The sequence below is a fragment of the Mesocricetus auratus genome, unplaced genomic scaffold (genome assembly GCF_017639785.1).
Source record: "Mesocricetus auratus isolate SY011 unplaced genomic scaffold, BCM_Maur_2.0 Super-Scaffold_100006, whole genome shotgun sequence".
In the NCBI taxonomy this organism is placed as follows: Eukaryota; Metazoa; Chordata; class Mammalia; order Rodentia; family Cricetidae; genus Mesocricetus; species Mesocricetus auratus.
Window position 1 is genome coordinate 101164557 of NW_024429190.1, and position 24693 is coordinate 101189249.

Below are 24693 nucleotides of genomic sequence, written 5' to 3' on the forward strand. Positions count from 1 at the left end.
CTTATTTCCAAGATTTTGACTACTTTTTGCCTTTTAAAATAAAAAGAAACAACAGTGAAAAATTCAATGATAATGCAGACAGAAGAATCTAGATTTTAATAGCTAAAAATATGGAAGTGAATATCTGTCTTATGTAAGTTTTGTACTGAAAGGGGGCTGGAGAGATGGCTCAGTGGTTGAGAGCCCTGACTGCTCTTCCAGAGGACCTGGGTTCTGTTCCCAGCACCCACATGGCAGCTCACAACTATCTATAGCTCCAGTTCCAGAAGATCGGGCACCCTTACACCAATGCACATAAAATAAAAAGTTAAAAAGTATTTTTTTAAAAAAAGATTTGTACTGATAAGCCCTACCCTAGTGTTATATTTTCGAGTACAAATTGTTTTTAAAAATTATTTATTTATTTTTATTTTAGGTATTTTGCCTACATGTATATCTGTGTGAGGGTGTCAGATCTTGGAATTACAGAAAGTTGTGACCTGCCATGTGGGTGCTGGGAATTGAACCCTGGTCCTCTGGAAGAGCAGTCAATGCTCTTAACCACTAAGACATCTCTCCAGTGCAAAACTTGTTATTTGCTGTACATTTGTGCACTATTACTTGACCTCACAGTAGTTTTCCAGCCTTACAAATATGTTGCTTTACTATAGAAAAATCCAGGAAATGTAATTTTTTTCCTTTGTTGTTACTTGTAAGGGCTACCTGACATTATAATTCATAGCTACTTTAGCTCATAACACATAACTAATTTCTGTTTTTTAAATAAAATTGTCCTGGGATGATCAATTTCACAGATGCACTTTTGCATACAACCAAGAAGTTCTTTTCCAGAGAGTGGAGTGATTGAGCCCACACTGGATTGTGCTTAGTTGCCGTCTCAACAGTTGCCCGTATTCTTTGAGATGTAGGCTCTGCTCTCTGCCAGAGGAAGCTTGGAGTTCCGAGGTAGAGGTCCTGTTGCTAACATGGTTCTGTGCACATGGTATCATGCTGGGTGGCTTTAGATGCAGGAGCTAAGCCTTGTCAGGTGACTTAACCATCTCCTAGCAGGGAATGATTTGTCAGGACCTGTTACAGTTTGTTGTGTCCTCATCTACTGAGGGTGACCGCCGTGGAGCTGAGGGTTTACAAGGGGGCAGGCTTCCACAAGCTCTGCCCCACACAGCATTCCTTTGGCCTCCAGCTTCAAGTAGCTTCACAAAATAACTTATTTCATGAGCAGTTACCTTCTTCGATTCCCACTGGTAATTATTGGACCATCTTTTTTCATTGTGTTTTCTGCCTAATGGACTGTCAAGTCAAACTTTCCGGCAGGTTTTCCAGTCAATTAAAAACAGAAGGCTGACTCCATTGGGTAGCCAGATTGTAGCACAGGGCACAAACGCAGTTGGCTGTTCCCTATGTAGTGAAGGTAGCAGAGAGGGGAACTCGTTCCTTTTTCTTTTCCTTTCTGTTTGAGACAGGGTTTCTCTATCCTGGCTGTTCTGCAACTCCCCCCTGTAGACCAGGCTGGCCTCCAACTCACAGAGATCCGCCTGCGTCTGCCTCCCGTGTGCTGGGATTAAAGGCGCGGGTCGCCACCACCAGGCTCCTTTTTCCTTTTAAATAAAGTCTACTTGAGGGACTGGGCATGCTGCTCAGTGGTGGAATACATGCTAGCATACTAGGAACTCCAAGTTTGATCACCAGCGCCTACAAAAACGTCTTTATTACCTCAGTTCTTCTCTGGAACATAGGTGTGCGCCATCAGTCTTTCCAAATCCGGGCGTCGCACCCCAGCTGCTCACTTTCCTTGGGGAAGCTTTGGTTTGCCACGTAGAGCGCATGCTCTGAAGAGTCTGTGTTTTGAAGGGGTGGGTTCGGGATGGATGCATGGAGGATGGGAGAGAGTGAGGACTGTAGCAAATCGATCCTCTGACATCACCAATGATCCTTCCCTGGGGTCTTGTCTATGCCTGGTTGTCTTCCAAGGCTCTTTGGAAGTGGCTTGTGCCAAAGCCGCACTGGCACCCCCCAAAACACAGGGTTGTGTCTGATCTCCGTGAGGACTCTGCGGGTGAGCGAATGAATCACTTAAGTGCATTGCTGTCTGAATGAACGAGTACTCGAGGCTGCTAATTAAAACATTCCCATGCTGCGACTTATGTTTAGAAAGTAACTTCTAATTGAAAATGGCTTGCTATTATTCCCCCATTTCCTTCAGAACTGTAATAAATTGAAGTTAATAGGGAGTCCCTGTGTGCAAAGCAAGCAGGGAGGAATCCTTAGAGTGCTCACAGGGAGAGGACTTTCATTGGTGGAGAGCACGCTCTTCAGCCTAACTCACAGCCTGGTCATGCAACCTCGGGAGGAAAGAGAGGTCAGTGAGATGGTCTGTGTCCTGCCGTGGGTGGGCGCCTCTGCCCGTGGAGCTGTGTGAGGAAGGGCATTTCTCTACAGTAATGCTGCCAACACCAAACACCGACTTCCTGAATGACACGAGTTTCCTCCCCTTGAGGAAATAGATTGGGAGTGGATTTAAGATATTTTTTTCTCTCCCTTATAGAAATTTGAGGAAATAAGCTCAGGTAATTTTTCCCCTCCCTTTGAATGCCACAGAGGAAACTGAGGAAACAAAAACTTAAGTCATGTTTTTATGTTTAATCTATGAGAAGTCTTTCCCCTGCCCCCCAACAGGGAGCCGGTGTGCAGGTGGGTGGTCGCACGTCTCTGTTCTCTGTTTCCAGAGGTTGAGGTGAGCCATGGGTGATTCAGCCCTCCAGCTTGCTACACCTCACGGTGGGTCTTTCCTGCGTCGAGGGAGAAAGGGCCCTGGGGCTCCTGAGTTCTTTCAAGGGAACAAGTGGTCCTGCTAGGTGGCCTAGACCTTCAGAAATAAAAGCAGCTACTACATAATGAATGACTTTGAAACAAAATGAGTTTGCCTAACATTGAGCCTTCATATCTCCTTAAATGAGTTTCGTTTTAATATAGGGGTACACTTGTTTTTAAAGCACAGTTTTGAACATAACGCATATCACACACACACACACACACACACTCAGATAAAAAGGGGGTCAGGCATGGAGAAAGTTTAGGCAGCTTTACTTAGGGTAACAGAATTAAGCCAGGCTCGGTGGTGTGAACCTGTACAACCAGCACTCGGGAGGCTAAGGCGGGAAGATCATAACTCACAAACAAAAAACAGTGATGTAATTATGAACACACAGAAAGAGAATCCAGAATCTCTGTATATAACCAGTTTGTCTTTGCATAAAACACATTCAAATTCTTAATCATATTAGCATTATATAGATGTTGCAGAAAACTATAAAGAGTGTAAAGAAAGATTATTAAGCCATCATCTTAAAAACTAATCCCCCCCACTTTTAGTTGTGCATATGTCTGTGTAGTGGTACCAAAGGCCGGGGGTGTTGGGCGCCCCTGGTGATGGAATTACTGGTGGTTATGAGTCACCCCGTGTGGGTGCTGGAAATAATCTTGGGGCCCTCTGCAAGAACAGCAGTCACTCTTAATTACTGAGCCTTCTCTCCAGCTCCTGAAAGCTCCAGTTTAAAGATCAAGTTGTTTTTACTTTGTTATGTGTATTGGTATTTTACATATATGCCTGGTACCTTTGGCGGCCAGAAGAGGGTATCAAAAGCCCTGTAACAAGAACCCTAGACGGCTGAGAGCTGCCATGTGGGACTCGAACCCAGGTCCTCCGGAAGAGCAGCCAGTGCTCTTAACCACTGAGCATCCCTCCGGTCCTGAAAGCATTGCTGTATGGCAGAGAATGACTCCCTGTGTTTTGGAGGACCGTCCTTTTTGAGTGTGTCACGTGAGCCCAAACAGAGTGGCTTTGGACTTTGCTCGCCTCACTGATGACCGTAGTCCACCCGTCCCGTCCTCACGTGTGTCTCAGCCTTGTTGTTGCTCCTCGTAGGGGCCGAAGGCTGTGGTGGCGTTTAAAAACCCTGAAGGCTCGGGCTACAGTTGAGTGCTGGAGCGTTTGCCCAGTATGCCAAGGCCCTGGCTTTAGTTCCCAGTACTAAGAGGGGGGGAAACCAAACAGTCAGAGAGCCTGAACAGTTAATCCAGCCTATAGAACGTGCGAGTGAACTACCCTCGGGACTGAGGCTCCCCCGAAGTGTATTCCAAACTTCATTTGGTTTCTGAACACCGAGAAAAAGGAAGATGCATGTCTGGCAAGACAGTGTGCATCTCCAAGAGACAGCCTTACAGAGCCGAACCTCAGACCCGAGAGACAGCCTTACAGGGACGAACCTCAGACCCGAGAGACAGCCTTACAGAGCCGAACCTCAGACCCGAGAGACAGCCTTACAGAGCCGAACCTCAGACCCAAGAGACAGCCTTACAGGGACGAACCTCAGAAAACCGGTCTGGGGCATGCAGAAGGCAGGGATGTGTTGTGCATTTTGTAACAACAACAACAACAACAACAACAACAAGATAATAAATAAATAAATAACTATGAAATGTAAATATCCATAAATAAACAGATCCACCGACCTTACTCCTCGGCGTATTTCCAGTTGAGGTAATCATACTCACTTAGAGCAGTGCCGTCTGTAACAGTCACAGAAAAGCAGCTAAACTCCCGTCAGCTAACAAATGAATAGCAAAGCGCAGCATGATCAAACAGCAGAATGAAACTCCTTTTGGGTTTTTGAGATTCTAATGTAAAAATATGTATTTTGAAAATTCCGTAGCATGATCTTGTATTTGCAGTATTCCCACTCCTCCTGCTCCGCCTCCTACTCCCCCATGTCCCCCACTTCCTCCCGGATTCACGATCTCTTCTTTGATTACTTTTTGGGATAGGTGTGTGTGTGTATAAACACATATACGTAATAGTAGCGTGTGTAACTACTACCTGCTGAGTTCATTCAGTGTTCCTCATGTGTACGTGTTTAGGGCTGACGCTTTAGGATTGGATAAACTATCGGGGGCTCCCATGCTTGGAGAAGACTTACTTTCCCTCTCTCTAAAAAGTGATCGCCTATGTAGCCCCTCATGTAGGGGTAGGGCATTGCCATGTCAACCATGCTGGTCTTGTTTGGGTGACCATAGTTGGGTTCATGAGCACAGCATCCTGTCACATGATAAGGCACTGTTTCATAGCAGGTGCCCTGATCCTGTCTCTCAGTGGCTAGCGAGCAGCACTCCCTGGTTTTCGTCTTCAGGACCCGTGGTGTTGGATTGGGGATTTTGAGAATGAGTTCTCACTCAGTTCAGAGTCCATCCTGCTTTCTCAGAACCTGCTAGACTTGAATCTGTACAGTCTCCCCATATGGTACCCTGATCGGTGCTGTCATTATACCACTGGTCAGTTCAAATGCCAGGGTTCTCCTTTTCTCAGTGACTCGCCCCGGATCTGAGCCTGGATTCAGACTTCTTGCCTGATGCTGGAGATCCCCCGACTGCCATATTCATCCAAAGACTGCGGGAGCTTATGTCCTGGAAAAAACAAAAACCCAGAAATGAGTCATTCGTTTTTCTGAGAATACAGTGACTGTTTACCATGGCAGTGGAGAGCAGACCTTGGCCTTTTAAAAAATGCTGATTATTCCTAGTTGTTTCTGTTGGGAAAGAAGAGAGCATCACCTCTAATGAGCAGGAATTGAGAGCGAGCGCACACAGAAACTATCCTCTTCATCCCGTTGGTGCAAGGGCCTGCAAGTTAGTCAAGTCTGACACACTGTCCGTGTTTGTGAATAAAGTTTTATTGGAACACACTACGTTCTATTGTTAACATAATGCCTGTGGATGCTTTTACAATGTGTGGATACAGTTGAATAATTATAACAAGTAACTGCACAGTCTATAAGTCCAAAATGTTGATTATTTGACATTGATAGGAGAAATTTGTCAGCACTAGTCTGTGACTTTTTACTCCAGATGTCCTTGAAGAACTTTAAGAGTCATGGAAGTCCCTCCTAACTTGTTTTAGGTAAAGATAACACTGAAATGCAGAGAAAGGGGTGGCAAGTCTGGTTCACAGACATGATCACATGGGGACTAAGAATGGGGGTCTAGATTACAGCCTGACATCCTTGGATATGTTACAGGAGCTATGGGCTGTTACCTCACTTTTAACCCTGTGCTCTTGAGAGAATACACGAGATAACCACTTCATCAGTAAATACGCATTGAGCTCTATTCCTTGAGGGGCAGCTTGGTAATACAATAAACACAAGGGACAAGCTTGGTGCTGTTCTATGCAAGGCTTTGGAGTCATTGGATGCATTCCGGGCTCGAGGTGATGGCGTAGGGGGAGCTGAGACACTGGGCAGGAGACATGACTTAAGGATCTACCAGAACTGTGAGTAGGGACCTGAGCCTGTGCCTTCAGGGAAAAAAGAACCAGTCCTACAGAGACTGAGGGGGCTCTGCAAATATCATAGAAGCCCCCTGTCCTGTCTGCATCAGAAAGAGAAAGGAGGAAGGGCTGGAAGAGAAGGCAAGAAGGAGGGAAGCCCAATGTGATAGGAGAGGTACAGGAGGCCAGGTCCCGCGGGGACTCGTCCCTTATGGCAAGGAATGAGATCTGCACATTGGAAGCTGGCAAGGATTCCAGCAAGGGTGGGAGTTATAATAGAATGACCATTTGACCCGGCTAGACCACTAATGTGTACATCTCCAAAGGACTCTGTGTCCTAGTACAGAGATACTCACACATCTGTGGTTTTTGCTGACTATTCAGTGGTGAGGAAATGGAAAACGCCTTGGTGTGAAAATTTGATGGGTCTACAAAATGGGATTTTGTCCGTTTGAAAAGAAAAATAAAAAGTTCAGGGAAGTGGGTAGAACTGGAAATTATTATAGTAAATGAGATAACCCAGACTCAGAAAGACAAATGCTGAGTGTCTATTGCGCACCGGACAGGCGAGAATTGGGGTACCAGGGAACCAACTTAGGTGGGAAAGGCCCACAAAGCCCACTAGATGTGCTCACCTAGAGCCCAGACCGTTCTTCCCAAAGACGTCACACACACTGCTGCAGCTGTGACCCCAGGTCCCAAGCAGGTAGCCGCTGTACCACATTGAAGTCACGCACAGGGACCTCTTCGCCCTGCCTCTTTGAATGGTAAAAGTAAATATGTAAGACATGGGGCCTGGAAGGTGGCTCAGCGGGTCAGGTGTTTGCTGTGTAAGCATGAGGCCTGGGTGTGGACCCCTAGCATCCTGGTAAAGGTGGAGTCTGGCCGCCTGCAGCTCTAACCGCAGTGTAGTGTGTGCTCGGGGTCAGGATTCACTGGAGAAGCTCTGTCTCAAAGAATAAAGTGGAGGTGAGCAGAAGGAAGAGTGTGGACCCCTGGCTTCTACAAGCGTGTGCAGGGTTGAGTTCAACACTGGGCTCACACGCACACTTCTGTTTTTCAAGGCTCAGACCCCACATGGACTTTCTCCCTCTCGCTCCGGACAAGCCACCGCAGATCAGCACACCTCTTCTGGACCTGAACCAGTTCTGACACGTCAGGATGCTGGGGCTTTTAGGATATCACTACTCGCTCTGGGCATCCTTTGGTGTTGTTTTATCGCTTCTTTGTTGTTAACTCAGAGCGAGCTAGTACAAATGATAGGATACTGAATGTCTGGCCACTGGGAGCCAGTCACGGCCGGAATAGAGTCTTAGTGTTGTCACCATAAGCAAGCCACTTGGCCCTCCAAGCCTTAGGCTCCTCTTCTATAGAGTGGGATGGCCCTGTTCATGGTGGTTGCCAGTGTGACCATGAGTGGAGATTGAAAAGGGACATTATTTCTCTGCTGGTTGTCACACTCAGCATGAACTCTGTCTGCCGAGTGTCTGCAAGGTCTGAAAATCTGGTTGTGTTGTTAATCTTTGACTCTCTACCTGAATGCCATCAGCAAGGATTTCTCCATGCCTGATAACTCACCGTAGCCCTGCATGGGGGGGGGGGCACTGCTGGACCCTCCATGTACAGAAAACAGAGGACGGTTACAAGCCGTCTTAAGCTGGGTCTTAAATCTGGACCCTCCTGTCTGTATCCTTAACTCACACGTAAATCTGTTGTCCTTTGAAATGGCCACGCAGAACTGGCTTTGTCCTTGTGAATGTTTGAGTCCGGATGGGGCAGCACCCACTCAGTCACAGGGACATGGTTGGGGGGGAGGGCTCCTTGCCTGGCTGTTGCCATAAAGGCTTTTTGTATGGAAGAGTTGCGGTTTGCTGTTTTGTTTGTTTGCTGTTTGTCTTTTAAGACATGTTTTATGTCACTGAAGTTGCCCTCAAACTCACTGTCTAGTCAAGAACGACCTTGAAGTTCGGAGCCTCCTGCCTCCCTGTCACAGGGTTACCGCCATGAACACGCACGGAGCTGGGGGTGGATTCCAGGGTTATATGCTTGCCGACTGTGCTGGAGCCCTGGCCCTGGGATTCTGTTGCTGTTGCGTTTGACATGTAGAAGTTGTTTGTTTGCTTGCTTTTTTTCAAAATTGATTTCATCATTCAACCTTTTCTGTTAGGAAAAAAGTGTTTTTGTTTGTTTCAGACTTTGAGCTATAGTTACAAGCATCCGCTATACAGGGGAATTTTTTTAGTCTTCTAGGACATTTGTGGTTTTGTTTTTACATTTAGATCTCTGATTCACTTAATGATTTGTATAAGATATAAAATAAAGAACTCTGTATGTATAAAATATAGAACTCCCCCCTCTCTCTGTATGTGTGTGTGTGTGTGTGTGTGTATGTGTGTGTGTGTGTGTTTAAATATTTCCAGAGTCTGAGATATGATGGAGGCTCAGTGACAGAGTGCTTACTTATTTAGCATGTATGAGGCCCTTGATTTGATCCCAAGTACACTACTACCCTCCCCTCCTCCATTTACCTTTAAAAAAATACTTCAAAAAATAAATTATCCTATGCGTGTGTGGCAGGATGTATGAAGAATATTTGGGATAAGAATCTTCATTTAAGGAAATAAGTAAATTGGGAACTTCTTAGAATGCTATGAGAAGACTTTTAGCCTGAGGCGTTGACAGCGGCTGCTCTGCCCAAAGAACTGGCAGAGCAAAGAGGAAGTCTTGAGCTGTCTGTGGTCTCAGTATCCAAAAGCCTCCAAAGCAGACTTAGCGCTCCCCAGTTTGCTTCTCCTCGGCACCGGGAGGAAAGGATTCCTTGCCATCCCCGGTTTAATTTGAGCAAAAAAAGTATAACTTTATCAATAAATTATTTGCCTGTCTAACCACATTGAATTGCTAATAACTTTGTAAAGGAAAGCAAGATGTGGACATCTAATATGAGTCCTAAATGATAAGAGTTAGAAAGGACTTGTATAGCAGTGGCTCTTTTTTTAAAATGTTTTTGAACCAAAAACTTCCAGTTGCAAGTGGCAGAAACACCCCTCTAATTCCTTGAAACAGAAAATGCAGTTTATGCTTATGTAATAGAGAAGTATGTGAGGTGTCAGCCGCAGGGAGGGCTGGATCCAGGTGCTCATTTTCCCAAAGAATCCCTCTCTCTCTGTTTACCGTTCAGCATTTATTTTCTTTGTTACTTCTGTTCTCATATATATCTCCTTCATCCTGGTTAGAAAGATGGTCACCTACAGGGTGGCTTCCTAATTTTGAAGGACTTTCTTACCTAGTTCTCCCTAATAATAAATCCCAAGCCTAGTTTCGATGACTCTTCCAGAATTACTCACTATGACCAGAAGGGTGTGGCTGCTGAATTGCAAAGGTCTGGAATACAAGTACCTTCCAAGGGGATGCAGTGTGGCCTTGGTCTCACGGAAACCATAGCCTCTGAGAGTGTAGGAGTTTTCCAAAAGGAAACTATAGAGCTCCCCTAAGGAGGAGCCAAGGTCCCAGAATGCACTGCAGCGTGAGTTGTTCAGCAATCTTCAATGACCATTTCTGACTTGCCCCAGCTGCTCAAGGAGGAAAGTGGAGAACAGAGTCTCCGGATGCTGTTAAGCCTGTCAAAGACAAAGCTCACAGAGGCAAGGCCTTCCTGTGCTCACCTAGGCCTTCTGTCAGCCCCTCCGCCAGGATTACGAAAGCAGGACCAACCAGCCACACAGTGTTTCCGCCGGTTTCTGGCGATGGGTTTCAGAGATTCTCATGGAATTCGTCAGAAAAGGTCCTGTCCTGTCCTGAAATCGGAACCGGATGCCATGGTTCAGGCAGGGAGAGATCTAAAGAGGCATGCTCCTTTCTTCCTGACCCCCACCCGCAGGTTGGGAAAAGAACAAGGTCTCAGGGAAGGTGCCGATCTGAAGCAGGGCCTTTGTACGCGGCATGCTATGCCCGCCCCTTTACACGAATGACTTTTCCGTAGTAACGCAGCGTGCAGTACGGAGGTCCTGGTGAATGAAGAGCCGGGCTGCTCCCCTTAGCTGTGCTGGGAGTAGATGGAAATATCTACGTGTGCGAGGCGTGTTTGTGTCTTCCGTGTGCACCTCATCGCCTGCAGTTTTCATGGGAGCCATACGAAGAGGCAACCTTGGCCATGTTCCTTGTCTCCTCCCCCCCCCCCCCCCCCGCGCCGCCAACCCCCCCTTGCCCCGACAGGTGAACATTTGAGTTGATAGGGAATAACTTGCTGTGAAAGTGTAAGGGTCACCAAGTTCAAATCCCCAGAGCCCCTGTGACCCCAGCACACAATGATCAGAGGACCCGGAAGCCTTACCTCGTCTCGCAAAAAGGTGGAAGAGGGGGACCAATGCCTGAGATCGTCTTCTGACCTCTACCTGTGCTTTCTGGCACCCATGCTCCCTGCATTCAAACACGCGTGCAACCACACAAGTATCTGCAAATAATGATACTGCCCTTCCTCGGAAAATCATCATGTATATTAACTCCTAAGGATGAAAAGAAAAGAAAGGAAGAAAGAAAGCTCCTGGGATTTTCTGGTTCTTTCCTCCCTCCAAGGGACCACATGGACTTTCATTTGACCACCTCTCTAGGCAAAAAGCCAAGAAGGTGAGATACTATCCACACGGGCCATCCGATCTGAACCCGATCCTTGTCAACAGTCTTCAAAGACAGAATCAGTGTGAGACCGGGTGTCGCAGGCCTGTGTCTCGTTCGTTCGAAGGCCAGCTGTTAAGCAAGTCTCTTGGTTTCACAGCAGTTATGGAGTGTGCTGTAAAGGGGTCCATTGGCAGGAACGTGGTCATCAAGGGGGTTGAAGGAAACCGTGTTTGCCAAGTGCTCAGCTTGGCTAGAGAGATGGTCTATAGACTAGAGGTGTTTCCCTCAGCCCTGAGGGCCCATGTTCAGTCCCTGGAACCCTTGTGGTAGAAAACAAAACCCACTCACACAGGTTGTCCTGACACATGTCAACACACACACACACACACACACACACACACACACACGCATATGTGCACGCTTACGCACACCCTCCCCAAGTAAATACAAAAAAAGGGAAGGAAGAATATGAAAATAAGAATGAGAGAAACTAAGTTCTCAGATCAATGCTGTCCTCTCTTGCTAGTCCTGTTGTTTCCTACAGAAATAGCAATGCCCTTTCCGCCTTTACAATAACAATAACAGCAATGTCACCTCCACTTCTTTAGTTTTATATATATTTTTTAATTTTATGAGTATGAGAGTTCTTACCACATGTATGTCTATCCACCACACAAGCCCCTGATATCTGTGAAGGTCAGAAGAAGGCATCAGATCCCCTGGAGCTGGAGTTAGAAATAGTTGTAAGCGACCATGTGAGGGCTGGGAATTGAACCTGGGTCCCCAGCTAGAGCAGCAAATGCCCTAACCACTGAGCCTTCTCTCCCACGCCCCACTTTCTGTCTTCATCTTTGTCGCTGGCGTTTAATAGTTAAGCGTTCTTTCTCTGCAGCCTCTCCCGGGCATCTTGTAGTTTCCTTTCCTCCCAATGCCTGAAATTCTGTTTGCTTTAACTTGAATCGTTTAAAGCTCTCTGCTCAGCACACCGTTGTGTTATTTTTTCCCTTTGATGTCCTTAAGCTGTTAAAGCCAGTACCTCTTTGCCGGGCTCTCTGACAGGAGCCCCACGGGCCCTGAGGAGTCTAAGGGTTAGGCGGCAGCACTCACTTGCTTATCTTCCAGCCAGTTTTTATATTTTTTGGGAGGAGGTCCTTCCATTTTCATTTTCATCTTCTCTCCACAATCTTTGTTCTGTTTAGTCATTAAAGGGGGAGTCTAAAGGACTTCCTCTCAAACATTCTCCCTACTTCTCCTTAAGGTTCAGATGACGTATTCGTGGCAGGCCATGGCAAACTCCCCACAGAATCATAGATGGCTCCGTTGGTGCTAGCCTAGCCTATAGAAAACAATGGGTTCAGTCCTCCATTCTGTGTTACTCGGGCAACACACCCTCTTCTTCGTACAGTCTGAGACCCCGTCTTTAAAAACGAATCACAGTGGTCACATGGTTTAGATGAGAAGTGTCTTCTACAGGTGAAGATGACCCAAAGGGCAACTGTCAAAACTGTCACAAAAAGTGGATTATTAGCTTAGGGTGGTGGCACATGCTTTTAATCCCAGTAGTTGGGAGGCAGACGCAGGGGCCGTTCAAGTTCCAGGCCAGTCGACGCTCCATAGAAAGACTCAGGCTCAAAACAAAAAAGAAGGAAAGGAAGAAAGAGAAAAAAAAAAACTGATTATTTTAGCTTTGGTTCTGGTAGTTTAGTGTCCTGAGATCTAATTAGTCTTCCTCCTCCTCCTCCTCCTCCTCCTCTTCTTCTTCCTCTTCCCTTTCTCTTCTCCTTTCCCAAGAGACATCTCTGGAATTCATTCATGGCAAGAAGAAAGCCCAGAGCTTGTATCAGCTTTTCAATCAGGATCACCTCCCATCTGCAGAGAATTTCACAGATTGCTCAGGTGTGCCTCCCTAGGGACACTGCAGGGAGGTGGAGGCCCCAGGGTGTGGGAAGGGGAGCGGAGGAGTGGGGTGTGGGGTGAGCAGTACCTGGGATGTAGACAGGGTGGGATAGGCTGGACCCCAGCTGTGCCAGCCGCAATTGACCCACGAGGAAGCGTTATAGTACTGAGTCCGTCACCAACCAGCCAGTGTAGATTTCTGAAGCTCCTGTCCTTTTCCCCCCTCTTGTGGAAAGAGACGCCATCACACACGGTAACGTTACAAGGTGGGGTAATGCCGAGTCCCTGACCAAAGCAGGTCGTTTCCTAACACGGGCCATGGAAAAGATATTTGAAGGAAGAGATGAGCAACATTTCTTCGTTTGGTTTTAGCAGATTCCAAAGACAAGGAGCGCAAGGAGGAGGAGGGGGAGGAGGAGGAGGAGAGGGAGGGGGAGGGGGAGGAGGAGGGGGGAGGAGGAGGGGGAGGAGGGGAAGGAGGAGGAGGAGGCGGCCTGGGGGAGGAAAGGGAATGGTCTACAGCATTCATGAAGACACCACTACCAAAATGCCTGGCTTCCCCTAATTGCTTACACTTCAGTTTCCAAACTTCCTATTTTTTTTAAATGTGTTTGTTGTGGTTCTTTGAGGTTTTTTTAGATGGGGGTCTCCCTGTGTAGTCCAGTCTGGCCTTGAACTGAGCCTTCCAATCACCTAGCTCCCTTTACACTTCTAACTATAAGACGACAGACCCCACGCTGTAACTGGGAGACATTTCTTCTCACGTAACCATGAGCGCTCTGTCTCTCCCCGCCAAGTCTCCTCATGTGTATTCATGTGTCTCCTCCTCCTTTTGGGTTTATGCTAAAACTCCGCTTTTCCCCATATTGCTTGGCTTCATATGTGCGCCTGTTAAGGTTTGCACGGTGTTCACCCAGTGGATGTCCTGTCATTTAGGTAAATGCCGCCTGTCACCCGCCACTGGGATTTCAGGGCCGCTGTCGCGGACTCTGAAGCCGCCCCAATTTGGGTTTTCCTGCTCTGTCTCACCCTAGCAACCTTGGAATTTCTTCCTCCTGCCGTGGGAACAACCATACTCCTCAGAGTGTTATTTAGAGGAGAATAATGGATAGGAGCATTTAATACAGTGCTTGAAGTGCTTACAGCCAGTCTGTTATTTTGAATTTATCACTATTTTAAGATCACAGTGTGCTGATAATCTTTCCATCCTTTGGGCTACTTTTCGTGGTAAATTTACAACTGTAAATATTGGCCAAGATACCTGTGCACTTACGGTGGTGTATGTTGATGGTAGTTTCTACTGTCTGTTCTTGACAAGTGTAAATGTACCGTCTTCATGGTACCCTCACCAGGACTGCCCAGAAGTTATCATTTTTCTGTGTAGGGTACTTTAGTACATTAAACTTGAGCCTTGTAACCTGAGAATAATGTGACTAACAGCCCACTCATCCACCGTCCATCGGGTGTCATCACTGGCCTCTACCCAGACTCTGCTTTGAGGAATTTCAGAGTAAACCCCTGTGGCATGCCACTTCCTTCGTTGGCCCAGTGGTGTATACCTCAACCTCATGAGGACCTTTGTATTTTCACACACGGACTGAGGGGGGCGCCTTCCTTCCGGTGACCTAACGCACTGTTCCCACACATGACTTGGGACCTCACATCAGGCGGCGTGAAGGAAGGAATCCAAGGGGTTGGGTCCCACCATGGCCCGGCCGTTTCTCACGTTGCTGAAGGTCTTCTCCATTCACTTCCTTTCCCTCTCACCACGGTTTGCTGGGAAAGCTGGGTCTTTGCCTTATAGAATGGTCCTGCCATGGGGTCAGGGCTTCCTCACAGTCAGATTTAACATCTTCCCCCAAGCCCTGTTTTCTTCAGCACGGCGAGCATATCTCTGGATTGTGGCATGAGCTGTTTGGAGGGCCGGCGTTTCCTCCTCATGGGCCCTCAAGGAATCTTGGATTCCAGTGTGGCCATTGTCCCCAGGCAGTGGGAGAATGGGATGAAGACTGGAGTCTGTTAAACGGTCACAGGTTAAGTGCAAGGTTAAGGAATGACATTCTTCTACGAGCAGTCCATCTATAGTCAGCCCCTGCTGCAGAAGTCCCTTTCGTGGGCTAGTTCCCTGAGGATGCCTTCTAGGGATTCAAGTGGAGAGATGACCTGAAAGGCTGCAGAATTGGAATGCTCCTTATGCTGATAAATCCCCAAGTGTTGTTTAAGCTTGTTGGAAGTGAACTTTGGAGCAAGTCCTCCACCCCATGAGCAAAAACAAAACAAAGCAACAACAAAAACCAGTATTAAAACAGTGCCCTTGAGAACAACTAGAAGGCAGGCCACTTGCAATGGAGGTTGCTATTGTTTCTCTTCCCCCAGCAGTGGGAAGAGAAGCTGGGAACTCACCCAGGGAGAGGCCCTCTACCTGGGACTTTGAGCTAGAAACTCTAGCTGGCTGGCCCAGTGGGGCTTCCCCAGTCCCTTGTTAGAGCTGGATACTTTGAGCACTGTGTCTTCTATCTGCTGCCTCTCTCTGCCTTACACTGACCCTTTCTCCTTTTACTTTTGCTCGCCGTATACTCGGTAAGCTAGTCATTCAAAACTGAAAGCATCGCTGTCATGGATGACTCCCTGACCTCTACAGAACAAGGATGACAAATGACTTTGAGAAATGCCCCTTGGTGGAAAGTGATTAGTAAGGGTAGCGGTCAGCTTTGTCAGGACTCAAGGAAGCCACATCCTTGGGCTCAGGTGATCTGGAAAAACGTCTTAGAAGGAAAACGTAGCCTGTGATTTGAATAGTGGATGTTCTTTTTAAAACACAGAGAAGCCTGCGGGATGGGCTGTTCTAGCTCTGAGTTCAAAGGTACATGTTGTCCCCAATAGCTTCACATATGCTAAACGTAGGCTCTACTACTTAAAAGTCAGCCAGAAAGTCCAGTTATGTTGACATCCCCTTGGACATGTCTTCAAGATCTCCTTCTGGTGTTCTTTCATTCAATAAATAGTTACTGAGCATCTCTTCTTTGGGGGTTATTTTGTGGCCTGGGGTGTGTGGCTCATTCAGCAGCCCAGTTTCATGGCAATTATCAGCTGGAGGGTTGGAAGTCATGGATTAGTCTTAGACCCTGCTCTCAAAGTGGAAGTTTGGAAAGAGTTGCTCATGGTTCTTATCATCTGTGTTTCCAGATAGAGACACTGGCAAGTCTGAGGATGTCGCTTTCCCTAGGAAGAAAAGACTTCTCTATTTAAATGGGGGAGGGGTTTCTGTCATCCCCCCCACCCTCGCCATGTTTTCCTTTAAATTTTCAGTATGTATTGAGTAATCTCTGTATGCAATACTTACAGCAGAGTCCAAGATACACAACATACAGAAGCATGTGTGTGTGTGTGTGTGTGTTTTGTGTGTTTGTCTCTTCTCTCTGTTTTCTATCTTGTGGAAACACTTTATCCTTTGAGCTCTAAGGACTAAGCTGGAAACTCATGAAACAATATTTGCCATGACCCCAGGCAAAGACACTGACGAAAGCAAGAATTCTTTAGCTTTCAGACGGCTCACCTTTGTTCAGAAGCCAAGCTTGTGGGACACAGTGGAGGGTGAGCTTTACCGGTGGCCATCCCGCTGGAAGAGGGGTGTTGTTCATAAACAGAGAATGGGTCTTGAGGCAGAAAATGGCTTACGGCAGAGTAGATGGCTGCATACAAAAGAAATCGCTAGCATTCTTGACACATTCATCACACAGCTTCTACAGCAGCCCCGAGGCGGTCAATTTGATTCAGGTCTGTGTTTCCTTTGAATTGGTTTCTCACAGCAATTATTGAGTGCTTGTTGTATGTAATGCCAATCATTCCCAGGGGAAGGAGTTTGCTTCCTTCCCCAATATCTCCTCCTACTCCCCTACCCCAGAGCATCCCAAATAAGTTCCAAGATAAGTGCGTCCATCGTGGCTGCTTTGCAAACAGCTTCTAAACAAGTCCTCCATGTCTCCCCTAACTAGCTCTCTTGCTCTCAATTCTCTCCCTGTTATATAAAATCCAACAGAATTTTCAATGGAATGAGCTGAGATCCCCCTGGTTCTGCTTGCTAATGAATGCATTCAACTCTCCCCCTTCCTCGTGACCCTCACTCCCCTTTTGTTCTTAACTCCTGGATATAAAGTGTGATTAATGGTCCACAAGACTTGGATTGAAAAGCTCTAATCCAGTACATTCTGTTTGACCACAGCAGGGCCCAGGAAATTAAAATGATTTGTCCATAGCTGCCAGAGTCTGGGGGGGGGAGGTAAATGGGGACTTTGTGGCCCTTACTATAAAGCTACCTGCTTGTGTGGTAGGCACACCTGCCTTCTGGCTGCATGGCTAAGGCCATTGAAGACAGAGTTCTGATATGGCTACTCAGAACTTTGTGACTTTGAGTGAGTTACTTAAACTTCTCCAAAATCTGTACTCTTGTCTATAAAATAGGGCTAGTACTAGGTGTGCTATGCATGCCTCTAATCCCAGGCAGGAAGAGTACAAGTTTGAGGTACGCAATGAGCAGGGCAGAGTCCTCTTCAACAGGTTTTGCTCATCCTAGTTCTGGCATGGAGCACCTCCCATTACCACCTGTAAGACGTGAACTCCGTGAATCACAATGGTGACCTCTCTTCCATACACAGGAAACTCAAACCTGTTGCATCCCTCCATCTAATGGACAAGAATTCAGTATGAAATTGTGGAGTGGGACTTGTGGCGGACATGCTCTTAGCAGTCTTTGAGTGTCAGGGTTTCGGTGTCTGACTGGTTTGGGTTCTGTCTCAGGGACTGTCCTCTCCTCTGCTGTGGTTCCCTTTCTGCTCTGTGCTTCTCCAGAAAAGCTCACTGCTGGTCATGGAGTTGGCACTGTGTGTCAGCCCCTCAACCCTGTCCCTCTCTGACCTTCACCTCCACTCTCTGAAGTCAGGGCAGTCATACTGTAGTTGCAGTTGGGGAAACTGAGGCTCGAGTAGACTGAGTAACAAGCTTGGTGGACGGAGGAGACATTCTGGTGATGGGTTACAGAAGGCGCTTGTGTCCTCGGTAGGAGACTCGGTGACCCTAGCCTCTGTGTAAACAACTGACGGGGACTTGAATGTCCGTCTCGTCCTGAGACTGCCCAGCCGGGGAAACTGGTGAACGGAGAACCAGGATCAGCTGAAGTCAGCATGGAAACGCAGAACCAGTATTTGAGCCTTGGGCTCTTGGCTCTTGCCCGTTCTTTCAATCATTTTGCACAGGTTTGGGTCTTTGACCTTGGCATCACTAGCTGTGGCATCAAGTTGCCCTGCAAACTACTGGCGTTCTGCTTCATGGTTGGGAACTTCCGGCTCTGGGGAGTAAAGCACTTGAATCTGAACCCTAGCTCTGCCACTGTGTGACTTTGGGCAATTTGCTAGAATTTTCTGTGCCTTGGCTTCTCATGCTGAACACTCCTGCAAGTGCTGTGAGAGTCGCGTGAAAGACCGAGTGCAAAATCAAAGACCAGCAGCACCCGGCTCCGACCCCTCCCCAGCCCCAGCATTGTGCTCTTGTCACCTTGCCTGCCTTGAGCAAGAGAGCCGTGATGCTTACCCCTGGGTAACTGCAGTCTACTGGGGGGAAATGTTAAAGATAATGAACTTTAGGATTTATTGAGAAATTCTAGTTTCATTTGTTATTTATAGAGACTATTTAGAAATTGTTCCAATGTGACCGGAAGATAGCTCTGTTTGTTAGCTTCACAAGCATGATGTTTTGAATTCAGTTACAAGAATCCATGTTAAAAAGCTGGGTATTGCCAGGGGATGGTGTGTGAGCTGTGTGTGTGTGTGTGTGTGTGTGTGTGAGAGAGAGAGAGAGAGAGAGAGAGAGAGAGAGAGAGAGAGAGAGAGAGAGAGAGAGAGAGAGAGAGACTGACTCATGTCTTTAATCTCAGTACTCAGGAAGCAGAGGCAGAAGGATCTCTGTGAGTTTGAGGCCATCCTGGTCTACAGAGCGAGTTCTAGTTCAGGGCTACACAGAGAAATCCTGTTTCAAAAAAGAAAAAAAAGGAAAGAAAGAAAATGAAAAAGCTGGGTATGGTAGTGTGCTCCTCTAATTCAAGGGTTATGAGAGGCAGAGAGACAGGAGCATCCCCAGGCCAGGCAGCCTCCAAGCCAGTAGAGACCCTGTCTCAAAAAACAAGGTGCCTGAGGGGGAATGACACCCAAGGTTGTCCCCTGGCCTCCACATGTTCATGAATGCATGTGTATACACATAAGCACACACATAAATGTAAGCATATAACATCAGTGTCAGTATTTTGTGCCAGAAGTACAGCTCTGGGTTGCCTGTGGTCCCCGGCCTCATAGCCAGGGCAGTCTGTGTTCTCTGCAGAGCAGAACTAGCCAGGGTCCTCCAAGCCAAAAGGTAGTTGTGACTGGAGAATTTGTGAGGCAGTAGGTCTGCTGGAGGAACAGGGAGCTGTCACCGCTGAAGCAGGCCTGTAGGAAGAAGACAGGGAAGGAGTCAATGCTGTTGCACAGATAACACCGACACTGTGCAGCCAAGTACTTATTTTTAAGTGGCAGTGGTATATTTTAGGCCAGCTTTATCCTACTCGTAGTGTCTGTCTCCATTTTTCAACAGTGTTTTCAAGGTTTTTTTTTTTTCTCTTAATGGATTTTTCCCCTCTGTTTAGACCTCTTGTTTATGTTGCTATTGATATGATACGCCTCTGTGTGCTGGCTTGTAATTTGTCAGCTTATACAAGCTAGAGTCATCTGGGAAGAGTGAGCCCCAGTTGAGAAAATGCCTCCTCCCACCAGACTGGCCTGTAGGCAAGCTTTCTTGGCTAATGATTGGTGTAGGAGATCGCAGCCCACCGTGGGCGGTGCCTTCCCCAGGTAGACGGTCCGGGATGGTAGAGGAAAGCAGACTGAGCAGGCTGCAGGGAGCAAGCCAACAGACAGCGTTCTCCCATGGCCTCTGCTTCTGTCTCTGCCTCTGGCTTCCTGCCCCGACTTCTCCTCGAGATGGGACGTAAGGAGCGTGAAGTAAACCCTTTTCCCTCCAGAACTGCTTCACGTGCAATTCCTGACTATGAGGGTGAAGCGCCCCGTTTTCTGGTGAACCCTGATGAACTCTCTTGCTGCACTGAACTAACCTGAATGACGGACTTGCCCGTGCCAAACGTGTGCTGCTTCTAGGCAACGGTGCTCCCATCAGCAGCGGGCAATGGCGTCGTTAGCCGAAGATTTTCTGGCGTTAAAAAAAAAAATGGAATAAAGACAATTCCCCACACGTACTCTCCTCTGGGTTGTTTCACAGAATCACACAGTTGGTAAGCATTTCTCTCTAGATCTCTTTATCGTAACATTCAAGAAGCTATACCTTGGGGTCATGTGACTTCCCAGGTGTCGAGCCAGATTGAGCGACAGGCAGGGAGGCCTTGTTTCAGTTCACGGTTTCGGGGGACTCAGTCAGTCGATTGTGGTGGGCAGGGTGAGGTGGTGCGGAGAGGCTCGCACTGTGCTGGGAGCAAAGGAACTGGGGAGTCCCCACACCTCTGTAGCTTTCTCCTCTCGTTATGTTTTGTCCGGGGTCCCTAGACCATCAGATGGCACTACCACGTTCTTCATAGGCTGTCTCCCCTCAGCTAATCCTCCCTGGAAACACCTTCATCCATCACTTAGGTACTTCTTCTTAATCTGGTCAGGTTAACGATGGCCTTTGATTGCCACAGCCTGTTTGTCTCCCAGTTCCCGTCAGCCCCCTGCTTCCTAGGCTACTTCTTTCGTGCATCCAACGTGCAAGCCAGTATTTGACATCACAGAGTTAAAAGAATTGATCCCTTCAAAAGGAAGAGGAGTGGGCAAATGCCTACATCTGTCACTCCCCCTCTAATTCACCCATAAAGGGGGAGTGGGGTGAATGGTTTATCATTACTGTATGTCTAGAATATGGATATATATGTGTTCCTTCTCATTAAATCACTCATGGGTTTTTATCTTACTAAAACCTTGAAACTGGGCCCGGCAAAATGGCTCAGTGGGTAAAGGCACCTGCCATCAGGCCTAATGATGTGATTTCATCCACAGGACCCACATGCTGGAAAGAGAGAACTACGTTAGTTGTCCTTTGACCTCTACAAGGACTTATGGTATATGTGTACCCACATAGACACAGACACAGACACACACACACACACACAATAAAATAGAACATCACAGTTTTATAGATTATTAGACTAAGGTTTGCCATTTATGGATTAAATTGCCCAAAGCCATATAGCTGTCAAATGGAAACTCAGTATTTGAGTCCAGGCTTCTCATCTGTGGGCTTGTATATTTCTTCTGTTGTACCAGGAACTGAAGGGAAATGTGTTGAAAACTCTGCAAAGGAAGTTTCGATAAAGGGCTTGGCAAATATCTCATTGTTGGAGTGCTTGCCTGCTTCTGGGCTTTTTCCTCAGCACAGCCAGAGGGGGTGGGCATGGGGTGGAGACAGATGTTGCTATAGAGCCAAGGTAGAAGGGAATCACTTGAGTCTTCACAATGGTACCGTCGTCAAGCCGACATATTGACCATTGTTCTTTAGGTTCTGGAGTGGACTGCAGGTTCTGGCTTTGTGACTTTGTCATTCAGCCTTGCCAGTGAAAAAGTCCCTCTAGGGTGTGGGAATGGAGCCAGGGAAAGAAGCCTCAGGCGTCTCCGCTTCCAGATGGTAAGGGTGTCTGGCCTCCACCAGCCAGGTAGAAGGGGAAAGCGGGCTCCTCTCCACTGAGCTCCCCACTGGAGATGAAGCTAAGTTTAGGGAAGACTCCAAACGGGTGGGGATGACAGAGGGAGGAAAGGGATGTGGTGTTTGGAACTCATGACTCAGGAAACGTGATGGCACCTCCTTTTGGCGTGGCGTGAGGCAAGCGTTTAGGAAAGAATATGAGCTATTGTTGTACATTTTTTTTCTAATGGGTGGGTTGTGTTTTTATATATATAAAGTTTTATGATCAGGAAACTGATGTAGAATGCTGATCCCTTTGGTTTTTTTTTTCTCTGCCAGCATAATTTCTGTATTTATTTTTGAACTTTGATGACAGGCATTTCCTTCTGGGGGCAAAGTGTAACGAGACACCCCAGATTGCTTCCAAACAGCAGAATCCAGATGAGAAGCTCTAGTTTCTGATCTTTACGATAACCCCATAGGACAAACCCCTCGCCAGTGAAGGGAGGCTAGTTCTTTCAGTAACTGAGGTGGTCTAACAAATGCGATCCCTTTTAAAACATTCTAGAAACTGTGCCTAACATGTGGAAAACCTCTAGCATCCATTAAAATGGGGCCTGTCTTGGCAATGAAAATAGGGATCGGGTTGCTCCCCTCCCCTGAGCCATAAAACTCCTCCAGCCTCCTCTGCGCTTCTTGCTCCTGGAAGATGATTGCATTCTCAAGTACCTGGTCCTATCTACTGTGCACTGCAAGGCACTAAACCAGTGCTTGGACATCCTTCTGCCAACTCTAGAGATGTTAAATCCTGTTTGGTTGCCGCAGGGCATTAATTCATTGCCTACCTTGTAAAAGTTGTGTCTTGCTGCATTTTCCTGGCACCAGAGAAATCCCTGTACCTACTATTGCACTTGGCTTTTCTGAGCCCGCAGGCAGCCCGGGGTTATTAAAGTTCAAAAAAAAGAAGTCACATAAAGTTGGCTCTACAATTTCAATTCTCTTACCTCTCCCTTCCTCCCACTCACTGATGAGTGTGGTTGTCTCTGCACCAGAAGCTCTCAGGCACCTCTTGTGAGAATCTAGGAGGGAAACCGTGACCCTCCTTGGGTGGAACAGCATGCTCACTGGTTTTGTGCGGCTGTGACGGGACAGCTTGAGGAGAGGAAAGGGGTTCTGTCCTTCCCAGTTGGGAAGGCATAGGGGAACAGCCTGGCTTGCACCATGGCCGTCTGGGAAGCAGAGAAAGGGGGAGGCTGGCATGAGATGGCACATTCTAGAGCGGGTTTCTTTGGAAATGTGGTCACAGACACATCCGAAGGTCTCGCCTACCAGTCTTGCAGATGACCTTAATTCTAGTTGGCAGTGAAGATTCAGCATCCCAAGTGGCTAGTGTTCATCCCCTCCCTTTGGCTTCCTGGGATAAAAAAGTTGAGACCAGGGATAGGTACAGTGATGAATCTATAGTCTCAGATACTCAGAAGGCTGAGGCAGGAGGATCATTTGAACTTAGAAACTCAAGAGCGGCCTTGGCAGCATAAACGAGACAATGTCGTTGAGTTCGCACATTCATGTCTTCCTGGAAACCAGACTGGAACTGTGTGGTATCTTCAACACCAAATAAAATCCTCCTCCTCCCCTCACCAAAGTCAGCCTTCCAGGGCCCTACTGCGAGAGAGCCAAGAGCCCCAAGTTTCAAAGTTGTTTCCATGAATTTTGGGCCATCAGAAAGCTAAGTTAAGGAAGGACCCATGTCTACTTTTGAAGATCTCTGGAAGCCTATCTGCATATGACTTTCCAGTCCGGTCTCGAACGCTATGCTAAGGCACATGGGGAAGGGCACATGAGCGCCGATCTGAGGAGACATTGACAATTGATGGCCGCCAGGAGAGAGTCAGTTCACTTTAGGGGTGTGGCCCCCGGTAGTTCGACTCACTTTAGGGTGTGGCCCCCGGTAGTTCGACTAAGCTTGGGCGGATGCTCCCCCACCCATGTGTGTACGGGCCGTACAAATTGGACTCTGGGTTATTTGAAAAAGAATAGCATGAAGCTGGATCTAGAAGGAGTCAGAGAGGGGATATGGTCAAAATTATTATTTGCATGTATTAACATTCTCAATAAATAAATAAAAACACTAATTAAAAAGTCATGAAGGGAGCATGAGGATAGGAGAAATCCAGGAGGAGTTTGGGAAAGGTGATTATGACCAAAATATGTTACATGCACATAGGAAATTCTCAAAGAATATGCTTTTAAAGTGTAAGAGCATCTTACTGCATACCTCTGGCTGGCCTAGAAGTTACTGTGTAGACCCAGGCTAACCTCAAACTCACTGAGTTCTGCCAACCCCTGACTCCTGAGTGCTGGTATTAAAAGCCCGTGCCACCATGCCTGGCCATAAAAATATTATTAAAAAAAAAAAAACCAAGAGGCTGGAGAGACGGCTCAGCAGTTAAGAACTTGGACTGCGTTTCTAGAACCCACTTCATGAGGCTCACAATACCCCTGGCCTCCTCATTCACTCACACTCTGTGTACATACCCGCAACACACAGATACGCATACATACACATAATCAAGAACAGCCATTGTTAAAAGAAACTGCATTCTGTTACTTTGGGGGGACGGGGGCCCTCCAGATTTACCTCTTCGATGACATCTCTGGCCAGTCCTCTTTCAATTTACTTTTCATTTCATTGTTTGATATGTGCCGGTGTGGTCGGAAGAACCAGGACTGATCTGACTTGCAATATAGGTAAAGTCTATGATCGCCCTCCCCCCACCCCACTCTTAGACCAGACTGTGGTAAAACAGTGGAGATAAGAGATCTATTGGTAGAGGAATATTTGGGTGAGAGAGAGAGGTACTCGGTGCTTTGAGGAGGCAAAGTGAAGGTTACCCTGGCCTGTGGGGGTCACAGATAGCCTTGGCTGAGTTAACCAGGCAAGACCATCGAGTGTTTGTGCTGATGATGCCAGTGTGGAAAAGCAGACCACAATAATGCCGCCAACGAGAACTATGTCATGGCCGGCGCTTTTCTCCTCATCCTTTCGTCGTCAAAGCCTCCAGTTTGATTAAGACCGTGGACACTCGGGAACTGTGTTTGTGAGCTCGGGCTTGCATGTCCACTGGGGAGATGTCAAATCAACCAGGAGGGAGGTGGCTCAGCTG

The 24693-nt window shown here is 47.3% G+C and overlaps 1 protein-coding gene across 8 annotated transcripts in view; it reads left to right on the top strand.

Annotated features, from left to right (window-relative positions):
• The window catches only part of Arhgef3 (Rho guanine nucleotide exchange factor 3), a 273494-nt gene that overhangs the window by 169921 nt on the left and 78880 nt on the right, over positions 1-24693 (top strand). The window contains exon 1 of one of the 8 annotated variants that reach the window (XM_040747780.1): positions 21413-21529. The exons of the other annotated variants lie outside the window; for them this stretch is intronic. Coding sequence (XP_040603714.1) covers positions 21527-21529 — 3 coding nt within the window. The 5' untranslated portion in view covers positions 21413-21526. Of the gene's footprint in view, positions 1-21412; positions 21530-24693 lie in introns of those variants that run through there. 8 annotated transcript variants of the gene reach the window in all.